An 18,355-nucleotide genomic window follows, 5' to 3' on the forward strand; every position below is an offset into this window, starting at 1 on the left:
TCCAGCTCTGAGCAGCAGGGTGAGGACCAGCCAAACAGACATACTAGTGAGCTCCTGTCTACACTGCATGGCAGAAAAGCAGCCATGTGCCAGCCTCTGGCAAGGAGGAAACACGTAAAACTTGATTAGTAACCATAGCATCCTGCCACCTGGTGTGCCAACCATGTCAGCAATCAACAATTAACTCACTTAAGTGTAGCCAGGGCTTAAGTAGATGTCAGCATAAGGAGTTCCAGAGCAGAACCCAGAGAAAGGCCAGAGTTTGAAACCCTTCCCCAATCACTATAGGTTTAAGGATCCAACATGATCCTATGACACAACTGCCAGGAATTAAGTCACCAGGACAGTGTAACATGTCTTCTATTCTCCCTATACACAGCAAGTTGTTTTAAGGTTTTAAACAGTAAGCTCCAAGGGAGCTGAGAGTAACTAATCCTGGAGTCTTATTACAATCATGGAATTTCTATATGGCCACATGGTGCTATACAAGAGTCTAATAACTGTAGGAAGACATCAGGGTTAGTGTTAACACTTGCCACTCCCAGTAATGGATGTGCTCTTTTTGGTCATATTAGCCAAGCTCTGCAAAGAAAAAAATGGAAGTGAGCAGCCCCAGTGATCAGGCACCGATGCACTCAGCAACAGCTTGCACTTAAAGATATTCCTGCTCCCCATAAAATCCTTTTGCACCTCCCAGTCGGAGTATCCCCAAGTGCCTCATCCATCCCACTGCAACCTCTGGGGGCTGTTGTGGAATCTGCAGGGCCAGAAAAAATGCCTTCTGGGCTCTTTTGTGAAGCAACTGTGGAACTTCCCAAACATCCAGAGCAGACATTTTACACAACTAGTTTGGCATGGCTGTGCTGAATGGGTCCAGCCCAGGGAGCTGCAGCTCCAAGCTGTGCTTGTTTCTCTGTCTTTTCCAGACAGTCTGAAGGAAGAGCACAGCCAGCATATGAATGTTCACAAGACAAGTGGCACATTTCATTGGAGTGAGCTACCTTCTGTTCTTGTAGAAGGTTACTTTCATTACAATTGGCATTTGAGCTTCCTATCAGAGGCGGCCATCTTGCTGAGAAGGGATTTGGTTTCTAGGTTTTCACATTTTTAAGTTTCAACGGATAAGCCAAGCTGGCAATCAGTTTAGTCTCTTCCAGAAGGGGCACACAGCCTCCCTTCAGCAAACTGGCTGCCTCTTGCCCTAGACTCCAGTGTGGTTTGGTACCACACAGATAATTCGTAGTGACAGTGATTCTTACCTCAGGACCTTTCAGAGTGCTAGGAGAGCAAGTAGCAATCACAGGTGGAAATCTGAGGAGCTAGGCTCACTCCAGGCTGCCTCACTGACCTGATGCTGGCAAGGGAGGATAATAACTGTTTATAACCAACCTTGCTAAATAAATAGGAGTCAGTGACCGACACTGAAATATCTGAGGAACCTTTGTTAGATACATGGAAAAAGCAATTGAGCAGTAGCTGTTCCACAATAGATGGTTTTACTCTAATATCACAAGGTGTAATGAGCAGATATCAGCAAATGTAAGGAATGTCAGTCAGAGCTGGTGAAGAGCTGTGGGGAGCTTGAAAGCTTGCCCTTTTCACCAACAGAAATTGGTCCAATAGAAGATATTACCTTCACCCACGTCTCCCCAATAAGTAAATGCTGTCAGTCAAGTGCAGAGTTGGCTTGCTTTAGTTGCAGGTAGTAAAAGCTGAGAGCAATGTTCTCAAAGGGTTACTCTAAGCCCTTATTTCTTTAACTGTAAGAGCCTGCAGAAAGCCTACCACGAACAAGATATGCAAATAAGTGACCCTAGCTACATACTGTTGCTGGAAGACTTTCTATGGAACAGTCGAGCCCAGATACTGCCATCAAAAGAGTCACCTTCCTGGATGTACCTGTGTGTTTTCTCCCCCAAAAGTGATTAGAGAATACAAGCAAAGTCCCTCCATGTTTAATGTGGTGGCAACGGGCTGGGCAGAAGAACTCCCCACTGCCATACATAACTGACTTGCAGGTTATGCCTCACTGAGGCACATGTCCCATAGCCAAATGGGAGATTGAAACTTTCAGTGCACGGCTTCCATCAGTCAGTACTGCAAGTTCATTCAGATGTCCACATTTCTGAATGATGAATAGGCACCACTGGCCTCCAGGTCTTTGAGGCTCAACAAGTGTCCATGAAATTCAAGAATCCGATATGGCAAAAACAAGGAATGCTATATTAGTGGGGGAGGAAGGCTCAGAAAAGGCAGGATTCTGCACATATACAAAATCTGGAAACTCACTGACTTGACACTGTCTCGCCTCTCCCATGCCACACTGCCATAGCTGCAGTGAGGCCCTTGATCCCCTTGCTCAGAAGCTGCTGGCAGTCCTGTAAGGCCTCCTCCTTTCCTTTGGAATGTTCTGGACCCCCAAAGGTCTGAAATAGCCTGAATTTGCTGACCTTCCTGGCACAAAGTAGAGACTACGTGAACAAGCATTGAGGGCTGGTCTGGTGTTTAGTGGGAAAGTACAACGCATGCTGGCCACATGGCTCAGAATCTAAGGGTTTATGGTAGGGTAGGAGGAAGAGGTGCTGCTGCTGCTCTGGCGGAGTTTTACTTTACCTCTACATTCCTATGCTCAGAGCACTGGATGGGTGTTCAACGTGGATTTTGCAAAAATAAATCTCAATAAAATCATTGCAAGTCTTGGTTTTCTTGTTAAATCTGTTACACATACGCCATTTTACTGAATACCTATAGTCACCCTTAACTAGGCAATGCCCCAATTGCACTCAGTCTGCTTTCTGCACCCAGCGTTATGGGAGGAGTACCTGACAATGCTATCCTACCTACATGGTACTCTGAATGTCATGCTTTGGGGTGCATGCAGATAGGGCAAACATTTCCCAGATAGGCACCAGCACCGCCACGGAAACAAGGAGAAGCAGTCTCAAGTAGCCACTGCACAAACCCATTCAGGGCTTGATAGACCAACATCATTTTGAAACACACCCAATAATAGAAAGCCCTGGCTCAGTCTTCAAGTAGCTGGTATAATCTACTGCCAGAGAGTAACTAACACAACCTCCACGGAGGAAAGTGAAAATGATTTCTACAGAACTGGTCCTTCTTGAGATGGTCTCAGATAATCAGCAACAGGCAAAATGCCATGTGATCCATTCTAAGTAATCGGAATCTTGAAATGTCCCTTGAGCAGCAGACAAACGATTCACAGATATCTAAAGAGAGAAAAGAAATTAGCTAACAGTTTGGATAGGGCCAGTTTCAAGCAACAACTGATGGGCCCCAAATGCAGGCTGAGCTCAAACCCAGGTCATCTGGAGCATTTATTCACTGTAAGTGGCAAATGTTTTGCAACTCTCAATATAGACTCACTAAGAGCCTCATGTTCTCTTGCATCAATACACTGCCTTTTTGTGTGGGTTTCTCAAGTGCACCAAGACACAAAGCACCACCTCATGTTCCGGACAGCGTCCTTCCAAAGGTTGCGGGAGCTGCTAGTGTTCTGTGCAGCATCTTCGTTAGACCACGTGGAATGCTCTGCTCAACTATCGAGAAAAAGGCCAGTTGCTAGGTGGAAGGAAGTTGGGATCAAGTATCCAACAGGAGATGGGAAAGAGAAGGATCATCTGCTTGGGATTGTGGTGGCAGGAGTCTGATCCATTCCTTCTCTAACTGTAGCTCTGGGTATAATGAGGGAGAATGGGAACTTGAAGGAAATGGAATTCCTTGCCCTGAAAGGCACTTCTGATCTGTACAAAGCTAGTACCCCAGCTTCCCTGTAGCGCCCCACTCCACCCTGGGGCAAACTAAAGCAGCTTAACAGCACTGTGGACTGAAATGACAGCTTGGGCCCAGTATCCCACAACATAGTTCTCATCCCCAGCCACGTAAACTAGATCTCTGCTCTTGCTCAACCCCATGTGCCAGATTAGGCAGCACTAAACAGAGATGCCACACCATGGACCAATTGGATTGTCCAAGCTCCCCTGCTTCCTCTGTCCCACCGAGGACTGCCTTAGGGAAGAGATGCTCCCCCTATGGAGGGGAGTTCTGGAGGGTAGCAGGGGGAACAGTCACCAGCTGCTGTACAACCCTTAGATGCAAGCTGGGGAGCCAAGCACTGAGACCGACAAGCAAGAGACACTAAGTGACAAGGCTCTTCTCCTCCCAACTCCTTGTCTAGGCAGGGACCTCACTCCAGACTGTGGTTGAGTGAAGGAGCAGAGGTGAGACTGCTTAGACTCAGTAAGATATTACCCAGAGGCAATGCTTCCCCTGAGCAGTTTCTGGCCTGCTGCCAGCATTAACTCCTGCACTCGGCATGCATGGCTCATCTCTGGGGAGGGTGGGGGTGGAATGGAAAAGGCGACAGAAGAACCAGATGATGTACCTCCTCATACTTCCATCCATCAGGAACTAGGCCAGGTGCCACTGCTGGGCTCTTGTGACATGTCAGACCCACCAACTCCCCTTCACAGCCTCTAGGTTGGCTTCTTCCCTTCGCCCACCCCTCTGGAGGTCCCTAACCTGCAACTGTTGCTCTGACAATTTCTGCCACAGTTTGTCTCCTCACTAGATCCCAGCTCAGGTAATTCCATTTTGCTGCCTTGAATGCTCTGCCATTCCAGCGGCCTATGGCATTCTTGGCTGCCCACATACTGCTGCAGAGCACTCATGTATGATGGTGAGGAACCACTGATCTGCCCGTGGTCACTGCACTTCAGTGGTGGGTAAAGTGCTCTCTCTATATCCTATAGCTCCCATACAGGGGAGCAGAAGCTGAAATACTTACTGCCACTTTGCTGTATTCACCTTTCAGCCAAGGATTTCAAAGCACAAGGTATGGGCATGTTCTGAGTGGAACCTTGCAGGCCTGGAGCACCAGGGTTCTTCTAGGGCAGTGAGGCAGATATTGGTAACCCATGTAAACACTTTTGTACTTCAGACACTGATGACTCACTAGCAGACTTAGTTCTGCCACTATACTCTGTCACCAGTTACTGTACTTTCCAACTTTAAAAGATTTTAGCTGCACTACACTATCAGGCCAGTCGGTTTGGTGCAAGATGTACCCTGAATGACTGAAGCAAGAAGACCAGATTTGCATATTCAGATGTTTAGGCCTCAGGGATACATAGGGAATAGCAAACTGATTGCAAAGAACTCACCAGTAAGCACAGAAAGTTGTCCCCATCTCAGTTTCCCACTCCCACTGCATCTATCTTTCAGATAAAAGTCAGTTTCAGTGATGATCTGTTCATGAATGATGCTCTGTGCTAGAACCATGCTGTTTGGTAGTGACTCATGCACCGTTGTGAAGGAAGATTACAGGGCACACAGGTCACTCCAAAGGCTTCTCTTCAAATCCTTTCCTTTACATCATGTGGTATAGTTTTCCCAAACCCAGAGGCATCAGAGCCTAGCAATCAAATGGACCCAGAGAGTTCTTTACACTGACTGCCAATGCATCAGCTATGAAAGACATGCAGCAAGGTGTCCTGGAGCACATCTGCACTGTTAGCATAGCTCAATAGAAAAGTTGAGAGCAGGGGAAGAAAAAAGCCTAAAGAAACACTTCTGAAATTGACAGGCAAGAAAGGCAATAGGCAAATGGCCAGCTCCCCTTTACAGTTACAAGTTCCTGCTGGATAACACATGGCACAAGGAAAGCTGCTGTCCTGGAAGACTAGTTAGAACAGGGGTGTCAGACACCCACCCCGCGGATTTATATTTATCCAGCTCCTTGACGGACTGCAGAAGGCAAGCTCTCATTTATAAAAGTGTAATGCTGCCTTAGACAGAATCAGCTCCCAGGGGTGAAAGGCAGACACTCAGCTATTTGCATATTTAACTCCTAAGCCTAAGGACAACACAAGGGCCAGCATCCAAGTAACCTAGGTGCACAGCTGGGTGACAATATACATGACCAAATAAGCTAAGAGTGAGCATAGTACTCAATGTGTGTCACTTCTCCTGAGTAACTGGAGTCATTGTGGATAGTTCTCTGAAAACATCCACTCACTGTGCAGCGGCAGTCAAAAGAGTGGCCAGAATGTTGGGAATCATTAGGAAAGACAAGATGACAGAAAATATCATATTGCCTCTATAAATCCATGGCACCCCCACATCTTGAATACTGTGTGCAGATGTAGTCACCCCATCTCTAAAAAGATACATTGGAATTGGAAGAGGGCAATAAAAATGATTATGGGTACAGAACGGCTGTCATATGAAGAGAGATTTATAAGACTGGGACTTTTCAGCTTGGAAAAGAGATGACTAAGGGGGGATATGATAGAGGTCTACAAAATCATGACTGGTGTGGAGAAAGTAAATAAGGAAGTGCTATTTACTCCTTCTCATAACACAAGAACTAGGGGTCACCAAATGAAATTAATTGGCAGCAGGTTTAAAAACAAACAAAAGGAAGTATTTCTTCACACAATGCATAGTCAAGCTCTGGAACTCCTTGCCAGAGGATGTTGTGAAGGTCAAGACCATAACAGAGTTCAAAAAAGAACTAGAAAATTAATGGAGGATAGGTCCATCAGTGCCTATTAGTCAGGAGGGGCAGGGATGCAAAACTTTGCTCTAACCCAGCAGTTCTCAAACTGAGTCGGGACCCCATTTTAACAGGGTTGCCTGGGTCGGTGTTAGACTTGCTGAGGCCTGGGGCCAAAGTCTCAGCCCCACTGCCCAGGGCCGAAGCCCTAGGGCTTCAGCCAGGGGCGGCAGGGCTCAGGCTATAGCTCTCCCTCCCCAGCACTGAAGACCTTGGGCTTCAGCTTTGGACCACCCACCCAGGGCGGCAGAGCTCAGGCAGGCTCAGGCTTCGGTCCCCCCTCCTGAGGTCTTGTAGTAACTTTTGTTGTCAGAAGAGGGTTGCGGCACAATGAAGTTTGAGAACCCCTCTTCTATCCTGAAGTCTGGCTACCACAAAAGGGCCATACCCTACGCTGTCTTTCTGCAAACACTCCCTCTTATCGAGAGCGGGCCAGCTCACACAACATACATTTAGCCCTCTCTTCAGCCTGGGGTAAACAGCCTAGGTTTGATGGGCTCTCTGGTCAAAGATGGCCAAAATAAGGTTTCATAAAGCACTCTTTATACACTGTAACTGAAGTAGCTGTTTAGCAATCCAATTAGAACACAGAGCACAAGAGTAACCATAAAGTAAGGAAGTCTACTTTCATGGGTGCCTCTCTTAACAGATCCCTTCTGCTTCAAGCTAACAGGACAAGTTTATTAGGAACAAGGGAAACTGACATGGAGAGCACATGCTGACTGTCAGTTTTAGTCCTCTACCTTTTCTTCAAGGAGAAAGTGTCTCTTGCTAACCTGCAACACCTCACTAACAGGACAACAGCCATTGCTCTACCTCCTACAGAGCTCGTAGCAGCAGGACACTGTACACAAAGGCAGAGAGATTTACAGATATGCCAAAAAGCTGACTGATCAGACAGGAATTAGCTTAATGATCATGAAACTTAAATTATGGAGTCTAAAGGTTCTCCTTAAGGTTAATAGTCATCGCCGTCAATTGTACGACTTTTAATGCACTTCTCTCATCTACCAGAGCAGTAAATATTCAGAGAACTTCCTAGGAGCTAAGCAACATCTCTATTAAAGAACAGATTTAGGTGAGCCTTCAGGAGAAATAGGAAACCGAACTTCTCACATGCTGCAGACTTGACTGATGGACCCTCAGCCCAAAACAAGAGACTTATTTTCCCTTCAGTAAGGTGAATCTCATGTAGTATTCCTGGCAGAGAAATGTCAAATATTTGGGACCTAACTCAAGCCTTCTCAGGTTGAATATGGAGTCATTTACTTTGGAACTAGCCCAACCCTGACGCAAGTACAGGCAAAGGGGTTTTATTTATGGTGAACCCACCATGTTACAATTCCAGATTCCTGTTCAGTGCATGGGAGGGGTTTCAGTTAGTGAGATAACGATGCCTAAAGCCTGATGCTTGGAAGCAGACATGCTCCGAGACTGTGCAGACGGGAGTACCTTTATCTCCTTTCTGCACTCCTCTGGCCACACAGACTTCCAGAGTGTTTCCTCCCCCTAGCAAGCCTCAAGACAGATTGTGATGGGGGCTGCAAATCCCTCCAGCCCAGAAAGGGAGACAGGATTTGGAAAGTACCCTCAGCAAATGTGCACATTGCCTTACTCCTCTCTCAAAGTCTTGCTGTGAAATGACTGCAAACAGGATACAACTGTCAACTTCTTACTGCATTTTTAAAATCCAGCCTGTTTCACCCACCCCTCGCATGCCATTAGATATGCTTTTCCTTCCTGCCTTCACATCTTGGCACTATCTTTTCCTCTGCTACTTCCACTGTCCATCCTTCCTCTCCATCACCTTAAACCCCTTTTGTTCCCCACCATACGTTGCCTTCTACATCTCCCTCCCCTGAATTTTCAACCCTGCTCTAACTTTGCTAATCTCTCCTCCTCCATCTCCCACTCAAATTCACCCCTCACAGACAGTGCAGTTTGTCACCTAAACTGCACAAGATTACATCAGAATAAGGGGCTATATAGCCCAGGGGCAGTGCCTAGGTGATAAGCCAAACCACACTGCCCTCCCGCTGGGAATCCTATCAGGGTGCCATCCCCAGACAATTTTGTAGCCTTTGTGATACAGATACCTCCCTCCCTCCTCTGGCTGCTGTTCTATGTGATCCTCTCCTGTCCCAAAGCTCTTCCACTTGCTGGTGTCTGCTAACCCAGCCGTCCCCAGTCTCAGATTCTCCTCAGTGAGCAGTCTACTGTTGGCCTCTAGTATCAGTGCAGTAGCTGTGTAAGTCCGGATCTGTAAAAAGTGACAAAGTCCTGTGGCACCTTATAGACTAACAGACTTTTTATTCACCCACGAAAGCTTATGCTCCAAAACGTCTGTTAGTCTATAAGGTGCCACAGGACTGTCGCTGTTGGCCTCTGTTGCTCAGAGTTTGCTTTGCTACGCCTGGCAGTATGCATAGCAGCAGAACCAAGGGACAAGGCTCTGGTCAGTTTGCTCTTTGCTGCATTTTGATAGAGTTCTAAACAGCAGCAGCAGCACAAACACTGGAGCTGGATGGCTGCAGTGCAGGCTCAGAAAGACAGAACTGCTTACAGTCCCACTCACCTTTGGGAGCTTTGCACAACTACAAGGGATGCTAAGAGGAAAGCTGAGATTCTGCAGAAGTGGATGACATTCAGGAAAAGCTGCAGATTCAGGACTGGGAAAGTTTCCTATTCAAACTGACATAGTAAGTTTTCCAGCTCCTGCTCCCCAGGATCTAGAGGTAGGGCAGGGTCAAGATGGAAATTCAGGCTGCAAGGGCTTTGGTTGTAGGAGGAGCGCTAAGTGACATTTACTTGGTGTATGACCAGAAGTGTGCACGCAAATGAGAAAGGATACTGCAGCTTGTTCCTTCTTATGCCTGGCCTCCACTTGAATGTTGATCAGTATAACTGTCAGTTGCTGGGGGTGATTACTGAAATAGCAATACCAGTACAAACCCTCATGTTGGTGTCTTATACCAGTTCTCCTACCCACTCACCCAATACAGGAATAGCCAGGGGGGATCCACACTAAGGAGGGCTGTACTGCATTAACTAGATGAATGTAGTTGAGGCAGAATAGCCCAGTGTTAACAAGGCCTCATGCTACGCCTGCAATTGGTAGACTGAAACATTTAAAGCCAGAAAGAGTTGTTTTTTCAATAAGTAGTTTAAATACTCATGCTGCTGAATTTTGATATATTCCTTATTATATTCATTAAAACAGAGACAAGACTGTCTCTCCAGTGCATGCCAACAAAATGCCAGCATGCCCCTACTGAACCTTTTCCTTTAGCTAGAGCCCTGCCCTCACACAGGACAGGAACTAGACCAAAGTGTAAAGGGACATCTCACTCAAATTGGAGCACCCATTCATTCATACGGGAGCATAACATCAGCCGTTCACCACTTAATAGAAGTTATGGGTCATTTGTTAAGAGACCCATCATGCCAATATCACTCCAATTATTAAATATGCCTTTTCTTCAGAGCCAGCAGGGTATGTGAACTTCCAAGGGTCCCACGAAGTTTTGCCAGCTCACAAGACTGGCATGGTACAAGCATGCACCAAAAAATGCATGTAAACCTGATTCAAGCCCTCCCAGCTTTGACAATGTGCCCTTACCCAGAATGGATTTCAATTAGTGTCACACAGGGCTGGAAAGCGATGGCAGCCTGAGGCTACTCCTGTAACTGGGCCATTCCACATGGGTCAGTAAGTTGCCTGATGAGCCACAGGAAAATTCAGAAACACTGGCAGCTTTTTGCAACACATACTGGGTACCACCTTTGTTAAGTTATAAGTCACCCAGCTAGTGTTCAAGTATAACCAGTTTTGAAACAGGACAGCTCTTAATTGTGCTATTCTGCAGATGCTCCTGCATGCGCCTTTGAACCTCAATCTTTTTATCTCACTTTGTATTTACCCTGTGTTTATTTTCCTACATGTAAGACACGAAGAGACCTCCTGGATAGCACGCATCTTCCTGCAAGAGCCTGCATTGCTTTGCCTTCATGGTGATGATATGATCACTAAGCCGCACCCTCCCGCCCCATGGTTGGTTTAGTTTTTAGGATAAGGTGTAGAATTGCTTCTGAACAGGTCTATTTCTCTTCTTGCTACGAAAGGAAGTGTCTGCTTTAGTTCCCAAGTGAACCCCTCTCTTTAAGGCTATTTACTTAATTTGGAAGACATGCAACCCTGATTTATCATGGGCCGGTAAGTATTCCACAGTCACTTCACCAGCTACTGGCCTCAATTCTTTCCCACCTATTTGTCAGCCTTACTTGTGTTGGCAGACTATATCAGCCCCCACAACACTCCTTCCACATTTCTGCTTTGCCCCCCATTTCAACATTTAGTAAGAACTATTTCCCCTGAAAGGGAATCCCTCTACTTGGGTGCAGAGCTGCCCAGATGTTTGGCCGGAGCAGAGCTTAGGCCCTGCAGGTGCAGTTTCACTACAGCTGTCCCTCCATCACCCTTCTCTTCCAGCCCTATAGGGATGGATTCACACAAGGGCTCACAGGCTCAGCAGTCCTGAATGCGGTTGTTGAAGACGATTTGCTAGCTAGTCCAGTGTTCATCTTCACGATCATCTCCCTTCCCCCAATACCCTCAGTTTATCTGATGGTTTCAGGTGGCCATCATGCTTATGTCATCAGGCTCTGCTGTACAGGCACCATCAGAAGTGCTCCTGCTTTCTGTAGGAAGGACAGCACCTCTATCAGCCCTCCTTGGTACCCCCTTACTCTGTGGTTGAAAATCCATTCGCCCCCCTCCCCCACAAGAAGGGATGGCTGCATCACCTTAGTTTGATAAGAGCATGATCAAGACAGTTTGCAGAAACTGAGCCATTATTCAGTTTACCATGAAGCAACAGTTGAAGTTAATGAGTCTGGCAGTTTCACAGCTATCTAGTTCAGTGCCCTGGTCACCAAGAAAATTCAAATATTGTGTCAGCTTTATGCTGACAACGGGAAAGCTGTGAGCAGCAACAGAGGCAGGCAAGGGAAGTTTTCAAAGGAGGAGGGATGGAAGAGGATCACCCAAATAAAAAGAGGCTCGGGAGGAGTACAGTGGCCAATACCATTTCTCTTCTGCCCTCTGCACAGCGAGACCACAGAGGACAGGAATGGCTAGAGGAGCGGAGACACCATCCCACTGCTGCAGCAGCCAGGAGGCTCAAATAAATGTTAGTCTCTAAGGTGCCACAAGTACTCCTGTTCTTTTTTCAAAGAAGAGAATTTCAGCACTCTCCCCTTCCCTCTTAGCTGGAGATGACATGGGGCTGGGTTTCTCTCCAGGGTATTGCACTCAACTTACTGGCCCCCAGCCCATCTGCCACTGGCTAGTAGAAGTTTAGTCACCAGGGTCACAAGTACCTAGGTTTTCAGGCCCTGCCTGCTCTCACAATAAGAAGCAGATAGCTACTCTTCTTCCTTCATCACTCCCTGAGGAGACTGCCTCATTAACTTTTACAAGACAAATCTGCAGCTCATCTAACTAATAATAAGACATGGCTAGTTTGGACCATCAGATACTCCCTGACCACAGCTGTTCCCTTCCAGCAGCAAAGGGAACAGAAATGTGATTCAATGGGTATTTACTATCCAGATGCTGATGAGAAAGAGCAGAGTCTAGGGACAGCACCTTGACAGGAATCCCACCACCTTCCCAGGAGCTAGTATTCTCTGGGATGTTGCCACAGACCTATCTGGTGGGACCCCTCTTTTGTACTGGCCTCTGTCTAATCAGTATCTGGTAAATCTGGAATCCTGTGTTCCATTCCCTCAGTTTTCTGGCCACATCCCTGCTGCTTACCTCATCTATTTCACAGACATGATAAAAGTATTCCCTGGCATCGCACTCACATGTTAACCCTTTTGGGAACACCCTGCAGATTTCATTGAGCTGTTACAAGTAGTCAAAAAAGAGCCAGAATAGCTTTACCATCATCATGTGACTACTTATTACCTTGTGCTGTACAGACCTACACCCACCTCAGTAACACCCAGCACATGGAACTAGGACACTGCTTTTGGTTACTGTTTACCACATCTCCACCCTTTCTTACTAATGCACTTCTGAGTCCCTGCCCTTTGCATCACCCTGTTTCTCCAGCACTATGCCTGCCACCCACCCATCCTAGAATTCTCAGAGCTGGTCCTCCAACTTCACAAGGAAAGGAAATGACTCCTGAGGACAGGAAAAGCCTGTTCCACTGGTTCAATTCTCTTGTGCTGAAGGACTTTGCGCTCCTAGGTCGAGAAGAGTTGCTGAGCCTATCCCCATTTGAGGGGCTGTATAAGATACAATGTATTCAACAGGGATAGACTTATGGGTTCCTGCAACCAACACATTAGAGCATAACTTGTCTTGTCTACACTAGGCTCTTTACAACACAATGTTAGTGAACATATTTTTAAAAGACCTCTCTCAGTCTCAGATCCTCTAGTTAACATGTGGTAACACACACACCAAGGGTATGCCTACACGAGTGGTTCTCAAGCTGTGGGTCGGGAACCCAAAGTGGGTCACAACCCCATTTTAATGGGGTCACAGGCTGGCTTAGATTTGGTGGGGCCTGAGGAAGAAGCCTGGAGCCCCACCTCCTAGTGCCAAAGACTGAGGACTTCAGTCCTGGGCAGCGGTGCTCAGGTTACAGGTCCCCTGCCTGGGGCTGAAGTCCCTTGGCTTCAGTCTGCCTGTGGGGTCCAGGCTATGGCCCTCCCCTACTCAGGGCAGCAGGGCTCAAGCTTTGGTCTCCCTTCCTGGGGTTGTGTAGTAATTTTTGTCACAAGGGGGTCACGGTGCAATGAAGTTTGAGAACCCCTGGGCTACCCTGTGGAACCTATGCCAGCACAGCCATCAACATACCCCTCGCACAGGTGCAGCCTACACCCAGAGAAGGGTTTGCCAGCATAGGAACAGCACCTCCCTGAACAACGTTAGCTACATTGACAGAAACCCTCTTCTACCAGCACAACTACATCTGCACTAGAGGGTTTGCTGGCATAGCTGTGTCGGTCAGAGTGTGCTTTTTCCCCCCCACCTGCCTGACCAGCGTAACTATGACAACAGCTTTTAAGTGCAGACCAAGCCAAAGTGAAATCCTAATGAAGACATGGTAGCTGCAGTTCTAACACATTGCAGAGCTAGATGAATGCTAGAATCCAGTGTTTCCCTGACCTGCTAGCACAAGTTTAAGTTAGACTGCCTGGTCTTCACTAGGATTTTACTATATATTAGCCAACACATAACACGCTCCTCCTCTTCCATCCACTGTGCCCCTTATTTCTCTAGTCCACAGCCTGATGCTTTGCATCAACACTTTATTTAGAGGATATTATCCCTTGTGCAAAACTCTTTTCCTCAACTGCATTCACTCTGCTAGTTTCCACGCTGCCTTTTTTCTGAGGCTTATGGTTTCTGTGCTTAGCTGAGTTCTCTCACTCCTGACCCTTGCAACAGCCATTAAATGCAAATAAAGAAAATCCAAAGAACTGCCTTTCTGGACCAAACCTGCTTATGCCAACATACTTTGAAACTCTGAGCACCAGAATGCTAGTAGTACACGATGGCTAGTAAATGTTCCATGCAGCCCAGCTATGATCAGCATCTCTCTAAACAATGAGGAATGCTAAAGCACAGTGGCTGACTTCACAAGCAGTTTAACAGGAAACTCTAGCGCACACCTGTACCACCCCATACCCATTTAGTTTCCTACTGCAATCTGAATTCAAAGAAACAAACTGTCTTCATTAGCTTTAATACACAAGAGCTCTAATACCCATAGCTCTCCTAACCATGAAGGGCTTGAGCTAATGTGTTAAAAACGCAGCAGACTTGGATTAGCCACCTGAGCTCAGACTCAGGGGGGTTTGGTGGGCCTGAGCATACAAGCTGCCTGGGCTGCAGTGTTCACACAGCTAGCACTAGTGACTCCTCCTGGGCTAGGAGGCTCGCTCCAAGCTGCAATGTAGACATAGCTCAGGCTCCTAGGGAGCCAGACTAGCTAATCAGCAAAAATATGCTGGTTAGTCACATTAATCCAGGGCCATAACAACCCCCTCCCCCAGGTAAACATACATGAGATCAATACAGCTCTGAATAAGAGCTCAGTATCAACTGGTGATACTGGAACAACTGGAAGGGAAAGTATCCTACAGATTCCTGAACTGGAACAGACATTCAGTGTTCTAGATGAGTGTGGGTATGTAATGGCTACTTCACTATACACACCTTAGTTTGTCTCTTCTACCAACAGTAGTTGGTCCAATAAAAGTTATCACTTCACCAACCTTGTCTCTGTAAGATCATCAGAGTCAAACAAGGGGTGAAAAACTTCAACAACCAGGCCAAGAAGCTTCAAACAATTTCCCTTTTTTTTTTTTGCACCTAAATTGTTAAGGAAAAACAACAGAGAAAGGGCCTGAGGCACAGATGGACTCAGTGGCTTATAATACAATGTGACCATAGATTTCTGAGAAGGGTTAGCTGCCAGCTTTTGGAGGAGTCAAGGGTTCTTGTTCTCTCACAGGGAGTCAGTCACTTTTTGGCCATGGTAGTAAAGAGGAAAGTTCCCATTAGTCACTCACATCAAAGAAAGTAGAGGCAGTATATAAAACTCTACCTAGCTGACCACAAAAGAACTGAGCAAAAGTCAAGCCCTGAGCCCCCTTTTCTCCCGACTGCCCTGGCATCTAGAGTAAAACGCAACCCAGCACTAGGACTGTCTGCACAAGCCTCCGCAAACCCCCCAAACTAGAAGCTGACATTCTTAAAATCCAACTGATATGACAACTGGGCCATTAGGTGTTCCAAGCTCCACCCTATTCAAGTAGGGCTGCACCCCTGGAATACTCAGCTTGATGCTCTGCAGCCACCAGGAAAGGCAGCCTTCAGATGAATCCCGGCTTCCCTTAGATGCACAGGATTAGTCTTCTGCACTGAAAAACACATAGGACCTGTGGTGTTTCCATGGGCAAACAGCTGTAGAGAGCTTTTGCTTAATGAAGCAAATCATAGACCTACCAACTGCAACTCAAATCTATTTCCTAGGCTCACAATGGTGCCTTGAGGAAGATACTGCACTTCTTACCCCCTCCCCCACAAAATCAATTCCATGCTTCACTTTTGTAATTAAACTTTTATCATTGTCCCTCTACAGGGAGCACTGCACTCTCCCTTCCCGCCCCACTTGCTTGCATTTAAAATACTCCAGCCTTTAAAACACAAAGATTTTTATTTTCAGCCCAAATCAACTGAAACACTGAAAGCACCTGCTTGTTTCAACAGTCTGTTTAGACAGATTATTAGAGGCTGCAAAAGAAAGCTGAAGCTTCCCTGCCTCCCTTCCCCTCCCCCTCACACCCCCTTCCCAGCTGGTGATACTGGAACAACTGCAAGAGAAGGGAAAGTATCTTACAGCTCCCTGAGCTGCAACATTCAGTTCAGCTTAGTGTGGGTATGTAATGGCTACTTCACTATACACACCTAACATTCCTCTGCATTTTAGCTCTGCTGAGAAAATGCCAGCTTTTAGGAACTTCATCTCAAACCAGGGCTGACCAAAATGCATACCACATGGCAACTGCCAGACTTACTCAGTGATATGTGCACATCTCAAGTTACAAGCTACTAATGCTAGGATAGCTTACTTTCTGCCAAGAAAGTATCCAGTTGCCATTAGTATATGCCAGCAGCTAGTTAAGGTATCAAAGCCAGCTTAAACCTCCTTTCCCCCCTCACTTATCAAAATGCTCTTTGTATCTCAACTCCCAAAGCATCACATGTTGCGCATTTCTGAACTCCTGGGCAATCTGGAGAGCCCACTGTCCTAGACCCCCAACTTTATCTTGACACCTGTGCAAATGTTTAAGGGAGAATGCCACAACACACAGGGAATTTACATGGGATCAAACCATGGAGCCATCCAGTCCAGTATCCTGTACAGCAGCGCTCAGTACTTAGTTCTTCAGAGGAAGCTGCAGGACACCCTTAAAGGAGTATTATGGAGTCATTTGTCCGCAGGGGAAGACTCAGTGATTTAAACCCCAAGGCACAAAAATTTAGTTACCCTGATCAATTGCACCTCGTGTTTTGTGTCCCCCTGGCCATCCTCACTCAGGGCCACCTTTGCTTTCAGAGCCCACCAAGCACTGTGGCCCTTCCAGTCAGGAAGCCGCCGGCCCGTTAGCAGGGCTCCAGCACCGATGAGCATAACACAATCGCGCCGATACTGGGCCTTGGCAGAGCTGCCACCGGCTCCTCACTCGCTGCCCGCCCTGCTCCCCGAGGCGTCAGTGCCCCTCCCAGCCCGCAGGAGCCACGCACGGGGAGAGGAAGGCGGCCCAGTAACCTACCCCCCCCCCCCATGGTCCAGGGCAGAGCAGCCTCGGGGCCCCACTGCCCGGAACGCCTGGCGCCGGCGAGGCCCCCTCCACCCGGGTGGGGCTCGCTCTGCCCCGAGGGATTCGCGCCCGGGCCGGGGTCGGTTCACATGCTGCCCCGCGCAGGCCAGCGGCGGGGGCCGGCTCCCCAGGACCAGCGGAGCGAGGAGACCGAGCCTCCGCCCCACCGGGGACACGCGGGAGCGGCGGCCGCCCGCCTCCTCCCAGGCGGGACGGGGGACACCCCACCCGGGCCCGCTCAGCCCCGGCCCCGCCCACTCCCCGCCGCTGCTCACCCGCGGGCCGCCTCTAGGCTCTTGATGAGCTTCTTGATCTTCCAGATCTCCACGTTCCGGTCGGCAGCGCTGGGGTCGTCCGCCATCTTCTCCTCCTCCGCCTCCTCCCTGCGGCGGCCGGGCCGGCGGACACACAGAGCAGAGCGGTTAGTCCCGGCCCGCGCGCCCCGCGACCCCGCCCGGAGCGGCGCTCACCTCAGGCCCTGTCCCCCCGGCAGCGGCGGCGGCTCCTCCCTGCGCGGCGGCGGGGGCGGCTCGGGGCTCGCGGCGGCTCTGACGTCGGAAACCGGCTTCTCTCCCCCTCTCCGCGCTGCATGTGTTGCAATCCGCTCACATGGGGCCTGTGACATCACTTCCGAGGGACCCCGGGGAGGGCGGGGAGGAGAAAAGGGGGCGAGACCCTCCGGCTCCGCCAATCGGCGCCTTTCAGATCCCTCTTCTCCATTGGCTGGTCCCGCCAGGCTGCGCTCTCCCCATCGCTATTGGCTGGCTACCTCGGGCCAGCCTCCGCCCCCCGTGCAGCGCATGTCGGGGTTTGTAGTTCCCCGGGCCGCGAAGGGGCAGAGCTGGTCACAGAGGGAGAGGCCTGGATCTCGCGATGTCTCAGCAATGCCGCGTCAGGCCAAGCGGTGGCTCTTAAAGGGCAAGGCGCACGTGTGGGGAAGTATCAGCTGGCGCGGGAGGGACTGGCTGCCGGGTCAGGGCGGGGATCTGCCCACGTGGCGGGAGCTGCGGGAGACGAGTCAGGACACAGCAGCCTTGCACGCCAGCCCCAGCCCCGCTGGGACAGTGTCACCTGGGTGCAAGCGGGGTCCGATCCTGCCCTGTGCTGCCAGAGCCAGCCTGGCCGCCCTCTGCCACAGGGTTGAGAGCAGGTGGCAGAGTCTGAACCCCCTGCACCGTCCTGGTCTCCTCATAGGTGTGTGCCTAGCTGAATGCAGCGAAACCATGCGGCCCAAGGGAAATCAGTGAGTGCAAGGCATCTAAATACCTTTGAGGAGCTGGGCCTATGTAGCTCTATACACTCTCTCTCTCTGGCACAGAACACGTTCTTGTAATGCCACCTCATTCTCACTAGTCATTATTTATCATC

General features: G+C 48.7%; 1 protein-coding gene across 2 annotated transcripts in view; it reads right to left on the reverse strand.

Annotated features, from left to right (window-relative positions):
• Positions 1–17,577, reverse strand: part of ETF1 (eukaryotic translation termination factor 1) — a 36,761-nt gene extending 19,184 nt beyond the window's left edge. The window contains exons 1-2 of one of the 2 annotated variants that reach the window (XM_050962717.1): positions 17,458–17,577; positions 17,263–17,370 (exon numbers count right to left, since the gene is read on the reverse strand). In XM_050962717.1, the coding sequence (XP_050818674.1) occupies positions 17,263–17,348 (86 nt within the window). In that variant the 5' untranslated portion in view covers positions 17,349–17,370; positions 17,458–17,577. The other variant, XM_050962719.1, reaches the window with a different exon arrangement.
• Positions 17,578–18,355: the final 778 nt, after the last annotated feature.

This window comes from Gopherus flavomarginatus, chromosome 7, assembly GCF_025201925.1.
Source record: "Gopherus flavomarginatus isolate rGopFla2 chromosome 7, rGopFla2.mat.asm, whole genome shotgun sequence".
NCBI classification, from domain to species: domain Eukaryota; kingdom Metazoa; phylum Chordata; order Testudines; family Testudinidae; genus Gopherus; species Gopherus flavomarginatus.